The sequence below is a fragment of the Plodia interpunctella genome, chromosome 19 (genome assembly GCF_027563975.2).
Source record: "Plodia interpunctella isolate USDA-ARS_2022_Savannah chromosome 19, ilPloInte3.2, whole genome shotgun sequence".
Taxonomy (NCBI): domain Eukaryota; kingdom Metazoa; phylum Arthropoda; class Insecta; order Lepidoptera; family Pyralidae; genus Plodia; species Plodia interpunctella.
The window spans coordinates 6,259,937-6,283,502 of NC_071312.1; the positions used below are offsets into that span (position 1 = coordinate 6,259,937).

General features: G+C 34.7%; 4 protein-coding genes across 4 annotated transcripts in view; 2 read left to right on the forward strand and 2 right to left on the reverse strand.

The window, feature by feature from the left end:
* The window catches only part of LOC128678046 (uncharacterized protein), a 32,274-nt gene extending 27,108 nt beyond the window's left edge, over positions 1-5,166 (reverse strand). The window contains exons 1-8 of the mRNA XM_053759294.2: positions 4,928-5,166; positions 4,208-4,336; positions 3,706-3,917; positions 3,279-3,426; positions 2,116-2,333; positions 1,524-1,618; positions 971-1,134; positions 219-352 (exon numbers count right to left, since the gene is read on the reverse strand). Coding sequence (XP_053615269.1) covers positions 219-352; positions 971-1,134; positions 1,524-1,618; positions 2,116-2,333; positions 3,279-3,426; positions 3,706-3,917; positions 4,208-4,333 — 1,097 coding nt within the window. The 5' untranslated portion in view covers positions 4,334-4,336; positions 4,928-5,166. The remainder of the gene's footprint in view (positions 1-218; positions 353-970; positions 1,135-1,523; positions 1,619-2,115; positions 2,334-3,278; positions 3,427-3,705; positions 3,918-4,207; positions 4,337-4,927) is intronic.
* Positions 5,167-7,552: 2,386 nt separating this feature from the next.
* Rcd-1 (Required for cell differentiation 1) lies at positions 7,553-9,868 on the forward strand. Its single transcript, XM_053759303.2, has 2 exons — positions 7,553-8,714; positions 9,789-9,868. The coding sequence occupies exons 1-2, from the start codon at positions 7,825-7,827 to the stop codon at positions 9,802-9,804; spliced, it is 906 nt and encodes a 301-aa protein (XP_053615278.1). The 5' UTR covers positions 7,553-7,824; the 3' UTR covers positions 9,805-9,868.
* Positions 9,869-12,736: 2,868 nt separating this feature from the next.
* On the forward strand, positions 12,737-16,521 carry LOC128678055 (uncharacterized protein). Its single transcript, XM_053759306.2, has 3 exons — positions 12,737-12,992; positions 13,257-13,485; positions 14,488-16,521. Exons 1-3 carry the CDS (start codon positions 12,858-12,860, stop codon positions 14,670-14,672), a joined length of 549 nt encoding a protein of 182 aa, XP_053615281.1. The 5' UTR covers positions 12,737-12,857; the 3' UTR covers positions 14,673-16,521.
* A 781-nt stretch (positions 16,522-17,302) lies between these two features.
* LOC128678049 (uncharacterized) lies at positions 17,303-19,348 on the reverse strand. Its single transcript, XM_053759300.2, has one exon. It carries the CDS (start codon positions 19,346-19,348, stop codon positions 18,077-18,079), a length of 1,272 nt encoding a protein of 423 aa, XP_053615275.1. The 3' UTR covers positions 17,303-18,076.
* Between the last annotated feature and the right edge of the window lie 4,218 nt (positions 19,349-23,566).

Here is a 23,566-nt window from a genome sequence, read left to right on the forward strand (position 1 = left end):
ATTCTGTTCAAATTTAGTTGAGTCTACAAGCCACACAATGCGGAACACAATGTGATTCCATTGTGACATGTGATTCCCCCTAGAATGGGACCACAGCATATCTCCCCTGAATAACCTCGTACGACATCCACGTGAGGGATATGGAAGTGGTCTATTTTAGGGCGGAACCACACTTATAGCACCTTAAAACATAATGATTAACATAATTGAAATGTTACCTGGAGTACACGGCGTCCACATGGGAGCTTGCGGCCTTGGGATTGGCGACCAAGTCTAAAACGTGAGTGAGGAATGTAGTCATGTTGCGTTCCAGCCATACGCCGCCCATGTTTTGTACGAACACCACGTACGCCTGAAAATATATTTTCGTTGAATACATTATATTATCATTAATGTCGGCTATACACTATAAGCCGAACTCAGATGATAATAATAATAAATAAATAAATATATTAGGACAAATCACACAGATTGAGCTAGCCCCAAAGTAAGTTCGAGGCTTGTGTCATGGGATACTAACACAACGACACTATATTTTATAACAAATACATCATATAGATAAACATCCAAGTCCTGAGCCAATCAGAAAAATATAATTTTCCATCATGCCCCGACTCGGGATCGAACCCGGGATCTTTCGGCTCGGTTCGTTTTGTACGGGAGCTTTTATTTGCCGCAATTAAAAACCGGACTGGAGAATGATATAATTAATTATCGTATCGTCGTTTTCGCTGAAACTATACCCCTATATTTATTTTTGGGTTTATAACTTCTTACTTATATTACAAATGCTAAATTCTGTCTGCGCTTTCACGGCTAAACCGCTAGGCAGATTTCGATAAAATTTAAAATAGTTAATGACCCGAGGTCAAAAATAGGCTGACGCGGGCGAAGCTGCGACCAACAGTACTAATAAATTAAAATAACCACAATTATGTTGAAATGCTACAATAAAAATTATAGTACTTACATTTGTGACACAAACGCGCACTTCCCTATTGACCCCCGAGCCAGATTTGATGATCTCCCCCTTCAAGAATGATGTCCCACCTCGAAGGTAAGCTCCCATCAGCAAGTTTAGGGCTTCGTCTAACGATACTACGTTCTTTGGAGGATCCTTCTTGCTTTGTTGGACTGGGAAAAAAAACACTGGTTTTAGCTTTAGGTGGCACATGCCTTATGTAATTTTAATATTTTGCATGTTGAAGTCAGTTTGATTTAAAACATGTAGAATTAAAAAGAAAACTCGATAAATTTTATCAAATTAAATTTAATCGATTTAAAAATAGGTATATTTTTAAAAATATTTAAAAAGAGGTATATTTTTAAATAGTTTCGATAGCAAAAATTTAATAATATTTTATAATTTTATTTAAAACCAAAATATTTAAAAAACACGAAAACGAAAAATAACAAAACACAATCTATTTTTCTCTCTATCACACATTTTTAAATAAGATTCTTTGTGGCCAGTATTTACATGAACACGGCATTTTGTTCAAATTGTTGTTTTAATGTCTTACCAGATTGGCCAACTTTGAGTTTAACATTCAAGTTATTGACTTCCCCCGCTTGTGTCGCCGCTATCAATGCGCCAAGCAGTTCAGCGATAGCACATCTGAATAACAAGTTATTTTTTTTAGTATGAATTTGTTTAATCTATAATTTGTCTCTCCGTTGCCGCTCCGTCATTTTACAAATTAATTATTGACGTAAGTCGATGCAAGCAATTAAGACATACAATATACATACAATACAAACTGCGTAAATTCGTCGACGGTGGGTAGTGCGACGGAGCAGTGAGACCGTGCTCTAATGGAACTATGATTATATGGTAAATTAGAATGCCACTAATATTATAAATGCAAAAGTTTGGATGTGAATGAGGATGATTCATATAAATTATTGGACTGGACGGATTTTGTCGAAATTTAGTACATAGTTAGATATATCCTGAAATAGTACATAGGGGTATTCATTATTCCGTAATTCCTACGGGAGCCCCAGGGCGAATCTAGTAATTATTTATTTTTATATAATTGAGTCCCAATGTAAGCATGACGGTAGTAGACGGGATAAGGGATGATGAAGAAGAAAAAGAGTCACAACAATGACCTAAGCATATAATCGCTCGGATGCGCCGCTCGCAGACAAGCGGCGGCGATCGCGTCCAGATCGGCGGCGGTGAGCTTCATGAGCGGCAGCATGCGCCGCAGCGCGTGCGCCGCGAGCGCGCGCACGGCCGCGCTGCGGTCCGACAGCAGCGCACTGCGCGCCGCGCGCGACACCTCGCGCAGCGCCGACGGCGCGGCCGAACCCATGCCTACGCAGATCTAAAATTACAAGGAATTTTTGCTATCGAAATGAAAAGTACACAAAGCGTTTACAAAGAAAGTTATGCTATCTGTGGAATATAAAGGCCTTATGAATTAATATAATTTATAATAGTTACTGGGATTTACACAAAAATTAGATCACTATTTTTAGTGCGACATCTCTTACTTTTACGAGGAGTCTTTTCGACCCTTTTTTCGGAAATTATATTTATTACGACATATAAATTCAGCGATGTAGAAACTCCAGACGGTTTAACTTTATCATAAACAAAGACAATCTATTCAAATAACCATGAATGACAACAAGCCAAAAAAAATCATTTCAAATCTTTCATTGTTGCGAGACGCATTTGTACAGTAGACACCTATCCGAATTTCTTGCGAATTCGCCTCTATTGCCGCGGCATAGAGATCCAAATAATTTCACGGTTGACTGTACATTCTTATCATTAATTTATTCATGAATTGCAGTGTTAACTATTACTTAGTCAATTATGTATGTAATGTACCCACGTAATATCCTTCACATGTCTGTGGGTGTATTAAAACTTATTTTCCATGCACTAACATATAGGTGATTTTACGTGTCTGACAAGTATTTAGAATTTTTGAGGTCACAGCCGAGAATAAAAATACGCTACCTATATTTTTTATTATTATTCGGTTGGATGAGGAAGGAATCATAAGTTAGTTTATGAGGTAAAGTACTTAAATAATTAATAAGAGCTCGATAGCGCAGTGATTCGCGCGTTCTACTTGCGATAGTGGCAGTTAAGGTCAATCATTGGATGGGTGACCAAAAATGTCTTATCACAAGCTTCTTCACGCTTCGGAAGCCATAGTCCCGGCTTTATTTGCTATTATTAAAACCCACCAATCCTATAGGGCCATACAGTGTGGACATTAAAATAAGTGATGATGAGACAATATAAAAAAGTGTACCTTCTCTAGTGTATTCATGATCTCGAATCTGGTCTGCGACTCGGCGCTCTTCAGGGAGCGCACCAGCGTGGAGACAGTCTCCTCGTACGAGCGACCCATCATGCGTCCGAGCTTCTCGTACATACTGCCCAGGCAGCATATCGCCGCTCTATACAAATTTAGAAAACAATCCTAAACAAATGATGATTGAGATGGTTTTAGATTTTAAACAACACATATTGTTCCAATTTGAATATTGTCAAATACAGTATGTTATTACATTGGAGATTTTAATAAAATTACTTCTAAAATATTTTTTGTGAAGTGCAAAGATATACTTTTGAACATAAACATTTTAGTTACTTTCAAATAATGTAGTGTACTTTTTCATAATAATGATATGACTATCTATGTTCACAAAATGGAATTCAATTGAAAGACAACTTACAATCTAGTTGGCAAATATGACGGCGAGTCATCCTTAACTTTGATTATGTCATTGCATTTGTTGACAGTGTCAAACAACAGGAACGTGTCTCCCACCGAGAACAGAGTGGCCAGGCACCGCGCTAGGAGACGACGCGCTGGGGCCCCGAGGGATTCTCGGAGGAGGTTCACTAGTTGTGCCACTAGTTTTTGCTGGCAACTCTTTATGTCGGACTGAAAATGTTTAGAGTGGGAGTTTAGCACTATCCAAATATAGAGTTTAAACACTGGTTTTAATTTTTGTTCTAAAAGTGTAACAGAAATAAACTGTATATGTAATATTTTAATGTTATTTAATATTTTAGAATTAAGTGAGTTATAACTTAGAAATTCTCTAGAAATAACATAATAGGCAATTAGTGTAATAGAACATATGATAACTGAATATTTTGCTATAAGACCCCTAAATTTAAGTAACTCCTCACATATCTCATGCCTAACTAATGCAGTAATCAATTACTTACCTTATGAGCAGCAACCAGAACTTTGTCAAGGAATCGAAGCCACTCAAATATGAAATGTGGCTTTTTGTCATCTGGAAGTTGTTGCAGAGCAGTCTCATTGAGGGTGAGAGTATGTGTCACCTCCATTGTCTAAAAATATAAAATATAATATAATCTCTGTCTCGCTCCTCTAAGCATTTTTGGGGTTGCGGCCTTATATAATCTATTACACCAAAAAAAAAAGATTAGCATAAGCACAAAGGTATCACAAAAGTAATCTCTTCAAGTCCACATTCGAGTGGAAGGAAAATGTATAAAACTCAGTTGTGTTTATTACAAACATCCAGCATAGAGTAGAGTAGAGTTTTAACAAAATTAACAAAATAATTATTACATAAATAAATTATTATTTTATTGCAATTCAAGCTAAAAGGAACAATACTGTTTTCAGTTTTAATGTTACAAACTGATGAAATTTACGATTTTATAACGCAGTATATAGTTGTAATTAGACTAAAACGTTAAGTTTAATTCCAAAGTGATGTGTTCACTGGATCTGCATGTAATTTTTAACAACAGCTGTAAAATGATCGTAATTGGCCCGGTTTGTTTATACTGTCCGGAATGGCGTCAGAGGAAGATGATTCACATTATATATACAGTGGAATCATTAAAGAATATAGAACATAGCAATTAATCACAAAATAACACAAAACATGACATAAATAACAAATTACAAACCAATGAATGAATGTTACTGTCGATTCGTTACTCTTTTAGCATGGACATTCACATAGTTATTTGTACAAGGTTGAACCTTAAAACATCGTTACGTTCTAGTAAAATAATTCACTTTCATCTAAAATACTATAGCAAAATGCACATTATCAAATTAAAATTCAAGCTAAATGAGATCGACAACACGACGACAGGATGACAGGGGACGGGCAACCGTCCGAAATAATATGGCAGCGAGCTAGAGCTGCGAACGAGACGGGAGTACGAAGAGTAGGAAAGGGAGGTCTTTGACATTATAATGACAGTGACATTACCGTTATTATTACTACGCATTTATCCCGCCAGATGCAACACTTTATAATTGGTAAAGAAAAACATTGCCGCTTTTTGCTAAGTTGATGAAAACGTTTATTTTAGAGTACTTTATTCATATTTTCCTTATGTAAGCATTCGTTTGTGAAAATACACAATACCGAAATATTGGGAAACATCGTTTTCGATAAAAAACTTCGAAAACTATGGGTAACCCTGTGTTTAAATAAATAAGTAAATATAGAAATAGTTACATTAATCCGTCGAACGTGTTTATGAGGTGGCAACCGGTTAACAGTCATGATGTTAAAAAAATTATAGATAAAATGGATAAAAATAAATCGCCTGGAAGTGACCTCATACGCATGTCCGATTTGAAACTTATTGTTGATAAGATTAGCCCTGTTTTAGCAAAATTAATAAACTTGTGTGTAAAAAATAAAAAATTTCCCACAAAATTAAAAGAAGCTATAATACGTCCAATCCATAAAAGAGGGGATAAAAAGTTATATTCAAATTTCAGACCAATAGCAATTTTATCAGCTATCGACAAAATAATAGAAAAAAGCATAGTTAATCAAATTGGTACCTACTTACAAAAAAACAATATTCTTAATGAATGTCAACACGGTTTTCAGAAACATAAAAGTACAAATACACTATTATCTAAATTTACGGACGATATTAATATACATCTAGAAAATAAAAAAATTGTTGTAGCTGTTTTTTATGACTTTAAGAAAGCATTTGAAACACTTGATCGGGATACGCTCTTGATGGGCATGGAGGAATGCGGCTTGGGACAGCCACTGAACCAATGGTTCAGAGACTACCTTACTGGACGCTCTTATAGAGTGAAGGTCGGAGACACGCTCAGTGAAGAGAAATTGGTCGATTGCGGCGTCCCGCAGGGGTCGGGGTGTGGTCCTGTCTGTTACCTGATGCACGTTAACGGCCTCTGTGGAACGCTTCAGCACTGCTCCGCGTACATGTTCGCCGACGACCTGTGCACTCTGAGCGCAGGAACAGACCTCGCTGAGACGTGCCGTTTAGTCCAGCGTGACGTGGACGCGGTGGTGAAATGGTCACATGATAATGGCATCATTTTGAATACAGAAAAGACTAAATTGCTAATAATTCACTCACCTCATCTCCGTCCCGCCGAGCCTCCACCACCATTGATTGCTCACAGTTTTGAATGCTTCCATAATAATAACTTAGATTGTAAATGTACGCCTATTGAAAATGTTAGTTCTATAACTTACCTGGGTGTCAAAATTGATACTAAATTTTCCTGGGAATCCCATATAGATTACATATGTGATAAATTAAGAATACTACTCGGAAAATTTTATCACCTAAGTTTTAAAGTACCTACTCCAGTATTGAAATGTTTATACTTCGCCTTAGTCGATTCTATATTGGGTTACGCTCTTGATTGCTATGGACTAACTTTCAAAACTTACATCGATAGACTAGAAGCACTACAAATCAGATTTTTAAAACTATTAGTTAACAGAAAAACAAAAATTCAATGTAAAGGAGATTATACTAAATTATTTAAAATATGCAAAATCTTACCAGTTAGATTAAAACATAAATACCTTTTGGCAGTTAATAACCATGGCAACCAAGATCTTAGCTTATCGTTGATTCGACATGAGCGTGGCACTAGGTCGGTAACCACAGGTAAATATGAGGTTCCCAGAGTAAACAATTACTTTGGAGACAGATCTTTAAAAAAACGTTTGCCATATCTTCTTAATAGTTTACCTGAAAACATCAGACTGGAACCACGCTTGTGCCGATTCAAAAGTATGTTAAAAAAGTATTTGCTCGAATTGCTGTAGTTTTAATGATCTCATACATAACATTAATGTTTATTAATTAAGTACATATAATTAAGCTTATAAATGTTTAAAAGAGACTATTACCTGCAGTCAAACCGCGTAAGCAGTTTTGCAGGACATATTTAATTTGTGTTTACTGTAAAGTTTTAATAAATAAATAAATAAATAAATAAATAATAATAAATATAAGGACAAATCACACAGATTCAGCTAGCCCCAAAGTAAGTTCGAGACTTCTGTTGTTGTTGTTGTTTATTTTTCCGTGGGGATATAATTATAGACTAAGTTTACACCTTTCTAAAACGGCATTACTCAGTAAAAGTATTGTATGTATGGCACCTAAAATTTATAACAAAATTTCACAACAATATAAAGATCGTAATTATATGGACAATGACATCGTTTTTTTATGAAGCCAAAATGTTTCTTGGGACATACATCAAACGTCATCACGACAAGCTGCCATTTTAATCGGGTTCTGTCTGTCATTTCTAAAATTCTGAAGGTGGACGCTTTTTGCAATGCAAATCGTGTGAAAATTGTGATTTTCATTAAAAGATTAAAGATTTTTCTACCTGTTCTAAGTTGAATTTATATGGGTCTGTACGTGGGCAGTTAGAAACATTATTGATAACGTCAAACATACAATGATTTTGACCATTCATGCAGCTAACGTGTATAGTATAGTAAATTTTACAAGAATAAAGTGACAATTTGTTGTAAAACGAAGGTAATTCAATGAATAATATGAGTGCACAGCAGAGCCCGGCGAACATGCAAGCCGTCGTGGATAGGGAAAAGATATACACGTGGATTTTGGAGCTATGCAATCCAGAGACTCGGGAAAACGCGCTTCTGGAGTTAAGCAAAAAACGAGAGGTGGTACCGGATCTGGCGCCCATGCTTTGGCATAGTTTCGGCACCATTGCCGCTCTGCTACAAGAGATCACCAACATCTACGTGGCTATGATACCGCCAACCTTAACAGCACACCAGAGCAACCGTGTTTGTAACGCGTTGGCCTTAATGCAGTGCGTCGCTTCGCACCCCGAGACTAGATCTGCATTCCTTCAAGCCCATGTCCCGTTGTTCCTATATCCTTTCCTTCACACTGTCTCAAAAACCCGTCCTTTTGAGTACTTGAGACTGACCAGCCTTGGTGTTATTGGAGCTCTAGTAAAAACGGATGAGCAAGAGGTGATCACATTTTTGCTGACTACTGAAATCATCCCACTATGCTTACGCATCATGGAAAATGGATCTGAGCTGTCCAAAACTGTAGCAACATTCATTTTACAGAAGATATTGTTAGATGACAGCGGTCTATGTTACATTTGTCAGACTTATGACAGATTTTCGCATGTGGCTATGATTCTTGGCAAAATGGTATTATCTCTCGCCAAGGATCCATCTGCTAGGCTCTTAAAACACGTTGTACGCTGCTACCTTCGCTTGTCAGATAATCCTAGGGCTCGTGAAGCACTTCGACAATGTCTTCCAGACCAGTTGCGAGATGCGACCTTCACTGCATGTCTCCAAGAAGATAATTCTACAAAGCACTGGTTGGCACAGCTTATAAAGAATTTGGAAGCTCAGCCTCCGCCTGCTAGTCCCGCTCAGCCAAATATGTGAGGTTCAATTTTGTGGAGACCCACTGAAGACAATATACAAGAAGTAGTGCAAAGTTTCTCTCTTTAACAATTATATAATTACAGCCTTTTAATTCTAAGAATGGTTTCTTGTTAGTTTTATTAATGATATTAGGATAATCAACATTTTCTTTTTGAACTGAACATAGCTTTTACTATGTTGAATGTTGATAAGTATAATAAGATTAAGAAATAACAATGAATTATATCAAACAATAATCCTTATTAGTCACTTATTGTTGGCTTGCTAATTATGTGGTTCCAAATAAATGATTTAATTGGAATTTGATGATATTTTCTAAATATTGACATTGGTAGTTACCATAATAATTTTTTATCAAATAAATTTATTGACAGATACTACAATAATTGCTCATAATGTTTAACTTAAAATAAAGTTAGCATGAACTTTATCTATTATTTACTTTAATATGTATTTGAAAGCAATAATGAATATATAAATACTCCTAGCTTTTATAGATAATGGAATAAAATCTTTCAAACCATTTCTATTGTAAAAATGTTTTATTGTACCTATCTAAAAAGACTTATTAAGAAAGTTGTGTCTTAACTGTATTTTTTAAATAGTGCAGATTAAAAATATTAAGGAATCGTTATAAGGATTATTGTTGCTCTTGATTATTAGATAAAATACTTTTACATGCTTGTAACTTAACATTTTGATTGCCATGTGCAAATAAGAAAATTGTGGACAAATGTGAGAGCACCACATTCTTTGTCAATCATTTAATTTTAATTCAATGATATGTGATTTAACTGGAATTCATTATTTTTCCATGATTTTCTAGATACTAATTAGGAATTTGATTTGAAATTATCAAATATTTGCATGGCTCAAAATAATGGTTACTAGCATGTGTGTTATTACACTGCTTTTTGTTATTGTCCAATGTGGGTCTGTCTGTGATGTATGCTAGAACTTTGTGTTAGTCTCACATATCTATATATTAACATAGCATAATTCACAATGTATTGAATTTACCTTGAATATTATGAATTGGTCTCATATTACATGCATTGTATTATTTTTAGGTACAAAACAAGATGAAAAACACTAATTTTGTATGCCGATGTAGAGGACTGAAATAGGAATAAACTTTTTATTATTTGGAGATGTTTTTTTTAATAATACAGACCATTCAGCCGACCACTTAATGCTGGTGGCTCCACACTGTCGGCGAACGTGGTCGAACGCTGCCAAACGCAATAGTGTGGATGCCCCATTTAGCACCGTTTGTGTCTTTGGACACCGCGTTCGGGGTCTGCCTCTTTTCCATGATTTGTCGGCTTTTAGCGTAGGTGCCATACATGCAAAACCAGTAAATTTCATCTACATTGATTTAAGGAGCGAAGAAAGACGAATGCTGCCAAACGAACATGACCGACTTGGGGAGCTACCACGAAACATATAATGCGTGTCATTGCGTCTACACGTACTTACTTTTTTTTTACACGATATGGGAAGAGACAGAATTTGGACGTTAGTAACGTGATACGCAATTGCTAATGCTATACCTACTAATTTTAAAGTGGTGCTTTGCCTTGCATGTTTGTTTCGTGGTAGGCTTTCTGTACCTACCCAAACCAAATTAAAGAGTGGTTTTTATTTGCGCTTTTTAATGTTCCGTAATCCTACAGACAGGAACCTTTTTAGTTTCCGTCCACGTCTAGGTTTTAGCTCAAAATCTATTACCTAATAAGTATGTATGTATAATGTGGGTAATTTGGTATACCGATTAATCATGCCAAAAAAGTGGTCAAATAAAATCTTAAAAGTATGAAAAGAAAACACCTTCACGTGTAGGTAGGTGGTACGTGAAGGTTTTTTTCATCTTTCATATAGCTACTTATAGTGTAGGTTGTTGTTGGGTAGGTCATCTTGTTATGAGTATAAGTCACAACACTAAATAAAAGGGACATCACTACGCAGACGACAAGATGGCGGTTCGTTATAATTACTTTAATTATCTTATATTTTGTAAAACACTTTAGTCAGGTCTAATAAATGTTGAGTAATATTCAAGTCTTTTATATTATGGTCACCGACCATTACACATCTAAAATCATTACAAACTAGATGTTGCCCGGGGCTTCGCTCCCGTGGGTATTGTGTGATAAAATATAGCCTATAGCAATCTTGGATAATGTACTTACCTTTCTAATAATGGTCAAAGAATTTTTGAAATCGGTTCGGTAGTTTCGGAGATTACCCGCCTCGAACATACAAACTCACAAACGCTGACCTCTTTAGTATAGCTGGATTATACTGTAGACGTAATGATACTATCGACGAAATGATACTAGGTACCTACTGTAGCTGTAGACATTATGATACTAGGTACCTTACTGTAGCTGTAGACATGATAATGGACGAAATGATATTAATAGACCTTATGCACCGGAAGGGATCTTAGTTGCCAATTTTCGTTAGTCAAGTGTCCCCCCGTTTCGTTGGTGGTGAGGTCTACCAACGAAACGGTTGTTGTTAGGAATGCAAACGTTACAGCATTAGTAGGTACACATATGTATATACGAAATTAGAAGGAAAATTATCACACCTAAGTTGACTTTAAAAGTTTACGTGTACTTAATAGGTAATCGAGCAACTGCATTGTAGTTTTAAAACTTGGAACAACTGGTGGCATGGTACGAAACTCTCGGTCAGTGCACTCGGTCGTTTTTTTCTTTTTGTCAAAATGCAAAGAAAATAAATAAATTATATACATCTGGACATGTTTATTGTTTACTTTTATTAGTACCTACCCAACATTTTTTTAGAAATCAGGCCCTCGTACTGGGTATTGCGATAAAGCCCATCGTTTGCAAGTTCTATAACTTAAATTATGATAAGGAGATCCATATTTTTCTACCTTATTTCTCTGGGGTTCTTTAGAAATCGAGCTGTATTCGTCGACATATAACTGGGGCTCCGGAAAAGACTGTTGTGATACGTGGGATTGTTTTCTGGGTGTAATCATTTTATAAAATGATTCTTTGAATGAGAGTTTAGGTTCTTTAATAATTGGTTTTAAATCGCCAGATTTATTTTTAAAGCAAGAAGGTGTTACTTGTCCAAAACTTGCTGTTTCAACGCATTGTGTGCAAGCTTTATCTAAAAGTGCGTAGGGTTTCTTATAATAATCTGTCTGTATAAGCTTTGGGGTTCCTTTTTTACATGATCGTTTCGTAGAGCATTTACAAGTAGACTTGACTGAACCAAAATAAAATTTATCCCGTTTTCGAACATCCGTAATACAGTCATTGTCGCAACGCAAAGATCCACTCACCACTGTGTTGACTCCAGTATCAACAAAAGTTTTCTTGAGTACAGTTTCTTTTGATCTGAACTTGTTGATAACAGTTTTGTTAGATCCTTGTGGTACGATTTTGTTGACTTCTCTCTCCTTTTTTATTACAATAGAATGGGTAGACCTGCCATTATATTTGCTGCGATTGCTTCCTGTTGAAGATTTTTTGCCAGCTGTTTTACTGCTAGCTACTTTTGAATTCAAATTTGGATCTACGATTTCCTCGCAAAGCTTTTGAGCTATAGCCGACATTTAGAAATGGACCGCTGGATTTATTATCAATGGCTGTATGTTTCCAATGGACCAAATTATGAGTTAACATGTTCGATAAAAAATATTTTCACTGTTCATATCAATTCGGGAAATCTTCCGTGGACTATGTGTGATAAGGTCATGTTGATTGTTAGATGATTCTTATCGAAAGTATAGAATTTAACAATATATATGCGCCTACATTTTAATTGGTTTTGACTGACATATTACTTCCATCAAAAATAGCTATGGAAAACGAAGGACGCGTCTGATCTTAGTATGATGAAAAAACTTTTTTGTTTTGTCGGTTAAATTAAATAGTGAGGTTATTTGTATTTCTATTTTCCTTTTGCAATGAACAAATAAAAATAATGTGTCACTTGGCTTCACTGTCAAATGGATATGTCAATCAAGTCAAAATAAATTTGACTTTTTATAGTTTCTATTTAATTTTGGCAGATTTAGGAAAACTTTTAAAATGATAAATTTTACCATTTTTTAAATTATAAATTACTACTAGTGTAACCGAAATTAGTTGAAAATGTGGGTCTTCGGCTACGGTTCCTTAATTTGGAAGGTCGACTTCGCTTACGAAACTAAAGTTGTAGGTTACATCAAAGGTTACCTCAGGAGATTTTATCAGCACAGCGTAGATCACAGAGGAGTTCCTGAGAAAGTAAGTTGAAAACACCGTTTAACATAGTACTTATTAATGTTTTTTAACGATAGTCGAAGTTTAAACTCAAACAATATTAGTATTTTATGTGGAAATTGACTTCATGCATATTATTTTTAATATTTATCAATGTATTCTCTCCTACAACATAAACCTAGAACCAAGTACCAGGTTAGGACTGTAGATATATATTTTTGTGCAAATTAATTATTGTACTTATAAATCTTCACACTGTTTCCATAGTTGATTTCTTATAAATTGCAGCCAGGCAGAGTGGTCACTCTAGTACCAAGCTCAGATCACAACAGCAAAGTGTGGGGAGTAGCCTACAAAATTAGAGAAGACGACATAGAGCAAGTTACAAAGCATTTGGACTTTAGAGAGAAGAATGGGTATTCCAAAGAAACTGTGATATTCCACCCTAAAGATGAGCAGGTCGAGCCTTTCAAGTTGACTCTCTATGTTGCTACAGAGGAAAATGAATCTTATGCAGGTATAACCAAGGATATTAAAATATATTCTTGCTATAAATCCATTTATTTTAATTCTCTTTTGCATTGTTAGATATATAAAAAATTACTAACAAGTATGTAAAAATGGAAATTAACTTTGCCAGTAGACAAGATTTATAGAATTAATTCTAAGTTTGTTGTAATAGTAATAAATTCGTTTAAATAATAAGCTTATAGAATATTAAATGCAAATTGCTTCACTAAAGATAATGAAGGTTCTTAAATTTAAATAAATTTTCCTGTAGTGCTCTTTTCTAATATTCAAATTTTATATCAAAGTTTGATGAAAGTAATATTTATTGTAGAGATTTATTGATTAAATTTTTAGATCAATGAAACAATTGCTATAAAAATTACATCAGTAAATATGTAAATCCATTAGTTAAATTCTAAATTTTAAGAAAATAATTGCTCTAAATAACTTGGAACTTGAAGATTGCTTTGAGCTCCAAATTGTTTATTAAATACTGCACTGCTATGAACATATTAGCATTAATTTGGTTTCAAATACACATTAAAAATATTACTAGAATAAATAATTTCTATCTTTTCTAATCTAAAAAATGAACCTTATAAAATATTGAACCTTGTTATAATTTAGCTAACAAAAATAAACTACATTAATTTAATATATCAAAATCCCACATATTTTGATATAGTAAATTAATGTAGTTTTTTTAATAATAACACAATAGCTAAATTTTATTGAAAATTTGAATTGCTTACATATTTTGTACAAAATAGGTAAGCAATTCAAATTTTCGATAAAATTTAGCTATTGTGTTATCATTAAAAAACCTAGCTTACCTAAAACTTACCTATTTTATACAAATGTACAAAATAGGTATGTACTCTTTGTGCAAAAGTATGCCGATGTCGTATTTCTTTTGCTTCTTATTGCAAATCTCCAACTGTCAAAATTCCCATACAATTAATGTATTCAGTTAATTATCTATAAAGTTTGATAGTCATAATATTTACAGGACCAGCATCAATAGAAGAAATAGCGAAACAAGTTATAACAAGTGTAGGTCCAAGTGGGACTAACAAAGAGTATGTCTACAACCTGGCAGAGGCTATGAGGACCATCGCTCCCCAAGTGAATGATGACCATCTGTATTCCCTTGAAGTGGCTGTGAAGAAGCTAGACCCAGAATTCAGGAAGTAACCCTGGTTATTTTGATAGTACAATTTGTATTTAATTGGTAGATAGTTAGATTTTTTAATTTAAATTAAAAAAATATTAATGAATAGTAAGACAATGCTTAGAATGTATCCTCTTATTCATAAAAAAGTTAAAAAACACTTTAAGCTAAAGCAAAAAACACGAAACCTTTCTGTCTACAATCAAAAGTATGTTTTGTCTTGTTCTTGCAATGTTATAGTAAGGTGTAATTTGTGATAAAAACATTTTTTTAGTTCTCTCTTTAACTTTTTTATGAATGATTAGCCTCTTATTCATAAAAAAGTTAAAGTGTGAGCTATTATAATTTCCACCTTTGAGTCTGTTGGAAGATATTGGTAGCATTTATTTATTTATTATGTACACTACATAACAGTTACTATGTACTTATGTTCCTACAATATAAAAAAATATTTAAAAACAAACAAAATCAAACGCATATTTTGCTGAAAACATAAATATTTAAATTTTATACATCATATATTTTTTTAATAACATTTTTTCATGTGCAGGAAATGAAAAAAAAAAGGTAAGTACTTACTAAAACTGAATAATTTAAAATATTTTTTTCCTTAAATATTTTATACTCTAATGTGTTGGTGTATAACGAAAGTATTACATTTGTAATTAGTAACCTGTATGTTAGTAATCCAGTAACCTGATGGTTAATTATGTTTGTACATACATAATTATGTCACATGCATATTTTCCTTATTTATTCCCAGTGGATAAAACCACCATAAATTGAAGTTTCCCTTTGCTAGTAGATTTTTAATGCTATTTGTATATTGCATCTAGCAATTCCACCAGCTACGCTCCCCTCGGTCCATGAGAGAAGTAACTATCGCGAAAATTTGTGGAACAATCAATAACAACAGTTCGGCCACGTTGCTGTTGTCCGTAATTGTAGCGCCGCGTGCAGGCGACTTGTGTCATAGCGCACAGACGAAGTCGCTTAAAACGTTTTACTTGCTCATTTTTATTTGCGTCGTAAGCGATTGCCCTCCATAAGGTTACAAATCAGCCAGGCAGCCAGGTATACGGCAGTTATGCTGTTAATCTATCCGGGGAACATCACATGTATATTTTATGTATAACTTCATTCTCTTTCATCTCTGCCATGCCTATCAGCTGCCTAGTTTGTTTGTCCCTTAGTCGCCTCGTACGACATCCACGTGAGGATCTGGAGTGGTCCTATTCTAGGGCGGAACCATACACCTTTATCGAGTCTTAAGAAGGTGGTAAAACACTTGGAAATTTTGAAAACAATTGTTTTCTTTCTTAAAAATAAACTGCTTAAGCTTCAAACATTTTGCGATAACAAGTAGGTACACTTATGTTTGAAGTCGTCCAAACATAATTTATTTTTGTGTTAATTTGCATTTTACAAAAATGTGTTACGTCATATGATGTAGAATCCACACGAGATAAAATCTTAATGGAATTTTAGTTTGATCAATCTCATCATTTCAACAATCAGAGCATATTTTATTATCATAGCTTTCAAATGAATGACGTATTTATTGTATTGTAAAATATTATCCAGGGTCACCTACACTGTAACACACACGTTTCAGTTGCCCAAAGGGATTTACTACACTTTCCATCATGGTTTTCTTGATAAATTATTATACTTAATTAAAAAATACGAATGTAATTTGCTCGACTTGAAGTAGGTCAGTCAAGCCAATATATATTGTATGTATAATAGATAGAGATACTTTGGCTCTAGATTTTAATAAAAAACAACTACAATTTTTTTTTAACTACTTGCCGTAGCGGTATGTCAGGTGTTTTACAGTTTATCGATTAATTGTCTACCTCCCGGACCCGAGAAATATTATTTGCAGCAGACCATTACTTTAAAGTTAGACGAAACTTAAGTTCAAGTTTTTTTGTTCAGCTCTTACAATACAACATACCACTATATACTGTACCGTTAATTATTATAGTAGCATATATTTATTTTTCTGTATCATATATATCAGTGATATTAATGTGAAAACGTCTTTACAATGCTCGTCTGTCATAAAGTTTTTGTCACTATTCTTGTATTGATTTAAATACAATGTAATTATTGTTCGGAACCTCTTGTGCTAGTAGAAGTACTTGTGATGTTCACTATTTCACGTTTCATTAAAGATATTGATTGACATTCGGAAATTATTTAGTAGATCGGTCGTCGTGAAAGAAATCGTGTACTATTTTTGGTCTTCTCCATAATTTATGTGTACCTACTTTAATTATACAATCGTTTGTATATTCCAATTCCAATAAAAACTATAATGATTAATGTTCACGTCTATATCGCTCAGAATATTGTTAAAAATGTAATTTAATTGCATATTCACACAAATTTATATTAATTATACGAAATAAAAATAATTACTCGAATGAAAAATGAAGAGCTGTTTCCAGTGTTCCAAGGTTGCTTGTGAAATCGTAGATACCTAATTATATTCTGATTATGTGTATTGTTATGTAAAACTCGATTGTGATATTTACACCTAGTGAGAAGTATTTTGTTTTTAAATTATATTTTAAAAACGGTTGTTGTGTTATATATTCGTGACGCCATGTTTTTGTTATATTTAAATAAAGAAAATGTCTACAAGGGCCTTCATTAACAAAATACTTTTTATTTCAATGACATCACTTTACAAAACAAAGTTTATAGAAAATATGGATACTATTCAAGTAAAAAAATAAAAATGTTGGTTGGGATATCCAAAGTTTAATGACTTAGGACCAGATATCGACAAAAAAGAAATAAAAATATGATAAGAGCCAACTAAAATCACGTTTCGAAAATGGTGTTAAGAATAGAAGCATAGCATCTTTTTAAAAATATTTTATAAAATGTTATTTAAAACAAAATTTTAAAGAGATTGATATTATTGCAGCGAGATTTATTCTAAAAATATTTTGTTTTAATCAACATATTCACAGAAAGTTCTTTCGAGTTTGCAGATAGGGAGTGTCACATGCCACTTACGTTTATCAGTTAATGTGATAACCCAACCAAACCCAATTGTAGAAAGATAAAAAACATAGGAAGTCTGGCCTTAATTATTTTTATACAAATAAATTATCAAAATACTTTCTTTCTTGGTTTAACACGCACTGAGATTTTGAAATAAGAAAAAATCAAATTATATACATAATAGAGCTAAAGAGTCACTGAAGAATTAAAGTCAACTTCATTATGAATTAAACTTTTGTAGAAAACATTATTTTTTATAGCGATTGAAAAATCCAGTGAGTGTTAAAATAGAACTGTTTATCAAAAGATTATAACTCTGACGTCATGTTAACGATATATCTTTGGCAGGTTTGCAGCAATGCAGTGCCTATGCAATATCACTTCACTATTATCTACCTACTTATATCTATTTATCTTTCTTTCGCCCCAATAGTTTGTCTAAGAAACTCCTCTTTCGTTTAACTTTCTTAGTTTTCTTTATATTGTTTTCTAAAGTTTCACCTTCTGTTGTAATTTTGTCTATCAACGCTGGAATTGTCAAATCTGGGTGCTTTTCTGGGGGAGGTTGCTTCTTCTTCGAATCTTTACTTAGTTGTCTTTGAATTGGAGGTAATTCAGGAACACGGTCGTTCTTTTCCGCTAGTTCTGTGACTGAAGCTTTTGATTCACTATTACTCTTTTCGTTTTGATCGTCACCCTCAGTTCCTGATGTGGGACCGTTTTGTATCACTACTACCTCTACCTCTGTTGCTGGTTTAGGTGCTTCTGAACGATAAACTTGTATATTATTATTAGCAATGTTATTTTCTTCCTTCTTTTCGAATACATCATCGTCTTTGTTAGATTTCTCATCATTTTGAGTCTTCTGAACTAAATCTAAGGTATCACCAATGCTAGAAGTGGATTTTGGAACAGAACCCACCACTCTCGGTCTCGTCGGCGGTAAGGTCCAATCTACCGGCTTGCGTTGTGGGGAATACCTTTTGACTAACTCTTCAAACAATTTTTGGTGGTCAATTTTTGTTGTAGGGGATGCATTGTTATTTGGCAGGCTCTGATACTTCGTCCTCAGTTCAGGGTCCTGATTTTCCTTTCCATCAACTTCCGATGGCCCCAAGTCTACAACGACTCTCCTCACCGGAGGCGGTGTCGCATATGGCTCGGCGAATGGAAATTTATATAAATTAGGACTTTCTATCTTGTACCTTATCGGAGGTGTGGAGTTGACAGGCATGGAGGCTCGCGTGCCGGATCTCGTGAACGTGTGCTCGCTGGGATCGTGGAGGTTGGACGCGAGGAAGTCTCTCCTCAGTTTCGACAGTCGTCTCGTCCTCTCCGTCGAGCTGTATCTGTAGTCCACGTCATCACTCTGGTTCAGTTCGGAGGTGAAGTTGTCCGAGTACTTCCGTGGTCGAAAATCGAATATTCGTTCGTCGGTTTTAGATTCCCTCATGCTGGAGGAGGCGGCGATGTTCCGTTTGAAGTTGCTGGTGGTCTTGCCGTGGTTGGATGTGATGATGGGCTCCACTTGGCGGTAGACTGGCGCGACCGCAGTCGGCGACGGCAGCGGCAGGAACACTGTGTCGTGCTTGTCGAACACCTCGCGCCGCTGACTGAACTGATCCACGCCGATCATTTCGCGCGACTTCACACTAGTTGTGGGCGATTTCGTTGACATTTCCGTTCGATTACAAACCGCAACACTTTTGTTATTGATACTATTTTCCTGCAAACTGTGTTATTCTATTTCGGTCCCGCGCACATTATGACTTCACCGGTAACATCGCACCGTACACGTCTGCAAGTTTGAATTGGACAATAAAGGTGGCCGAGTCGTCCGTATAAGGCGGGCGTTTAGCGTTATATGGTGCGTGATCAATATAGTTAATGCGATAAGATAGGAGCGCGGAGTAGGTAGCGGCTTTACTCGACTCCTTTATCTTTGTGATGTCGAACAGTTGAGCAAATAGAAGCGACTGAACATCGAGCAATGTTTCTCGCGGAGTGAAAGCGCGCCGTGCGATCGTCGACTCATTATGTAATGAATATTAAAACAAACGTCCTATATACGTAAGACTAAGCCTCACTTGCTAATAGACTGCTATTTTTTAAAGACCTTATCGTGTTTTTGTTTACCGTAGGGTGTGTTGTTTTAATTAAATTACATGATCATTAAAGCGACCAATTATCCTCAAAAGCTAAGTAATTAACTAATGACTCCGTGTTCCAGACTATTATAAGGATAATTGAAATAAATAACTATTTATATTGTAAATAAGTAGTCTGGAGTGCTTTGCAAATTATGTTTTGAAATCGGTTTGTACTAAAAGATTTGCATTTTAAACAGTAAACCAAATAATGTAACCTATTTAGATTACTTAGGGATTACACAAAGCAATTTACGTCAATGAATCTATTACCTATTCGTCTAACTAACAGTAAGCGTAACACTGCAAACTGCTGATTATTCAATGCCCCTAGATATAATGCACAGCACTTATTGTCCAGAGAATAAAGTTCAAAATACGCACAAAAATCACTACAATTGGACACTGAAATGAGGATTGACCGAGCGGAACTCCACCATACCTGAAGCTGTTACATGTTCATACAAAGTGTGTCTAGCCACATGTTTTGTATGTCAAATATAATAGCATCTATTTCTATCAGCATAGAGTTGGAAATCACGTGAAATTATAGCATGATTGAATGCTGACCGCAATAACCGTAGCAGGTCTAAAAGGTCGCATTAGGACTGCGTTCCAGTGCTATATTAGCTGGAAGGCTATGAAAGTATATTTATTCCAAGTCGAAATCTCTTGAATTATAAAAATTATTGAAAGCCAACCAAAAATTTACGACCTAATTTATAAAAATTACTGTTGTAGAAAAACAAAAACGATTTCTTTCTATGAAAATATTTAGTTGGTACAATAAAATATAAAATGCATAGGCTATTAAATTTCAACTGAAACTGAACCTTTGTCCAAATGTTTGTTGACCACATCCAAATGTTGGTCACGTCCAGATAGCAAGCGGCCTTGACAGAGGCCTTGATATGATTCATAGATATAGATGGAAACCTACTAGGTAACCCTTTAACTCGATTAGCAACATTCTCAGATCAATGTTCATGCGTTTCTATTGTGATGTAACATGATTCATTGTTTTTAAAAACAAGTTTCTGAAGGGTTTGATAAGTACCTATGAAAACTGGAAGATGAATTAGATAGTACATGAGTACCTTGTCACCTCAGCGTTTCTTAGCAATGGTGGTATTTACTTGCTTAGGTAGGTTAACCTTCAAAAAATTGTAGTAGTTATGTCCAAATTACACAATATTTTTGTTCTCGTTAAGACTGTTTGGTGTTGATCCTAGTCAGGCATATTTGTATGAAGTAGTTTTAATAAATTCCTTGTATATTGTAAAAAATGTGCAGTGCTCTAAAAATTACCCTGTGTATTAGTTTTCATCCAGTAGTACTTTTATGTATACCTATAAATAACTTTCTTGAACGAGATTCTTGTAAATTGTAACTGAGTATTGCAGGTGATGGCTCGACAATTTGAATTTTTTGTTGCAAATGGGTTTTTTAAAATCCTACACCTATAATCGAATATTGTGTTAAAAGTTAAAATGTCTTTTAGTCAAAAACTAGAACTAATATAGTAAAAATGCGAAGGCGTTAAAAATCCATGGACGAATGATCTCACTCAAAGATAGGTTTACGCCCGCGTTTGTACAGTTTTTTCCCAAAAAGTCTGGTGTATAACCAACTTTCAAATGCGTCTGCGCAGGACTGTTTGGGAAGAAACTGGGCAAATACTAGGCTCCAATCTCTGATCTCACCCAATTTGCATACATACTTATTTGGGCATTGGCCGTGACTCGTACGGATGCAAGAAAAGGAAGGTGTGAATGTCATGCAAAGTATAGAAGAACTCGTGTTTGTTCGTATTGAAAGAACAGAACTGACAGAAATATCTTTATTCGTAGTAATACATGAAGTAAATTTATATACTAAGTAAGTACCTACTTAATTAATTACGTTAAGTACATCAAGTATGAAAAGGGTAAAATGTAGGTAACTATATAATTGTGTTCTTTTAATATTTATTTAACTTATAGCACGATTAAAATGTTTAATTAATTACATGTAACATTTAACTATTTTAATACCACAACACAGTACCAGGGCCTAGATCCTTCATAAATTGTTTTTCAGGTTAATAATAATTATTATTTGTACCAAACTATGTTTACGATGTTGACGGCGACAGTTATTAGATCATAGAATGACCTAATACGGTGAGATTATTAGACAGACAACCCTGAACTTAACATTCTTGTCGTGTAATTTTTTTTTTCTAGCTATTTAAGTCCCACTGCTGGGCAAAATATTGCTATATTTTTTCCTTTGTCTTTTTCATGAGGTAAGCGGTTTTATAGGTTTAATATTTATGGCCAAGAGTAAGACGTTTTGGGCGCGGCAACTAAGTCTTTTATACATATACTTATGACCCAAAGGTTGAGTGATACAGATAATAATGCTCTTATCATTATCCGCCTCTTCTGCTTTAGATAGGTAGTTAGTTACTTATATTTTGTGTAATAAAAGTTACATAAATAAATAGGTAATACCTACCCATATGTGTGGGTTCATCCTAATATTGTAAATGCAAAGCGAAGGTATGTTTGTTTGTTACTTCTTCACGCTCTATCTACTCAACCAATCTTCTTGAAATTTTGCATAGGTACTTTGAAGTATGGAGAAGGACATAGGGTACCTTTCATCCCGGAAACGTAACTGTTCCCGTGGGAAGTTCATGCGGGCGAAACCGCAGGCTTAAGCTAGTTAGTTATGAAAAATATCTAGGTACATCTACATAACTTCGCAATGTATGAACGTTCACCGAAGATAACCCATTTGCGCTAAACAGCGCGGGTTCGTGGAATTTGTCGCCATGTCCGAAATCGGTCGGACAAAGTTTCTACCTAAGTAGTATCATCATCAAAGTACCTAAGTAGTCTTTAGATATGGCCGTTTCTTCTTCTTCTTCAAAGGACGTGATTCTTCATCCATACTTCTATACTATCCATACTATTATTATAAAGAGGTAAGAGTTTGTGTGTTTGAGGCGGTTAATTTCCGAAACTACCGAACCGATTTCGAAAAATTGTTTCACTATTAGAAAGGTCCATTATTCAAGATTACTATAGGCTATATTTTATCACAAAATTCCCACGGAAGCGAAGCCCCGGGCAACATCTTGTATTATTATAAAGAATTAAGCGTTTGTGACATTGTATGTTTGAGGCGGGTAATCTCCGAAACTATCAAAGCTATTTCAAAAATTATTAAGTACCGACACCGTTAGAAAGGTACATTATTCAAGATTGCTATAGCCTATATTTTGTCTAAAAAGTCCCACGGGAGGGAAGCCCCGGGCAACATCTAGTCTAATAATAAACTTAGTCTTGAAAATGCTACATAATTTGTAACAACTCTGATAAGTAGATAGTATTACCAGAAATAGTTGCAACCGTTATCAGCCTCACACATTCGAACCTAATCGAGACTACAACAGCCACATGTTATCACTGATAACGGGTTACGCAACCACTAGACTCAGCACTTGTACTAATTTTCCATAATGTTTCGGATCGTGATTTTCTTTAGGCCAATGTCGTCGAGTGTACCTACACATACTTTAAGCGCACATGACCTGGTTTATTTCTATCTATGTATAAAATATGTAAGAAATATATAATTTTGACATATAAGTAAACTTACCCTACTTTTAATAAATGAAAGTGAAATTTTAAATTAATGACGTCAAAGAGAATGGATTCTCGTGAAAAAATTCTTCGATTCTAAAAATATAGCTAAATTAC

Coding starts and splice junctions, on each gene's coding strand:
- Rcd-1 (XM_053759303.2), top strand. CDS start 7,825: ATGAATAATATGAGTGCACAGCAGAGCCCGGCGAACATGCAAGCCGTC.
- LOC128678055 (XM_053759306.2), top strand. CDS start 12,858: ATGTGGGTCTTCGGCTACGGTTCCTTAATTTGGAAGGTCGACTTCGCT. Junction 12,993..13,256: donor ACAGAGGAGTTCCTGAGAAA/GTAAGTTGAAAA, acceptor TATAAATTGCAG/CCAGGCAGAGTGGTCACTCT. Junction 13,486..14,487: donor GGAAAATGAATCTTATGCAG/GTATAACCAAGG, acceptor TAATATTTACAG/GACCAGCATCAATAGAAGAA.
- LOC128678049 (XM_053759300.2), bottom strand. CDS start 19,348: ATGTCAACGAAATCGCCCACAACTAGTGTGAAGTCGCGCGAAATGATC.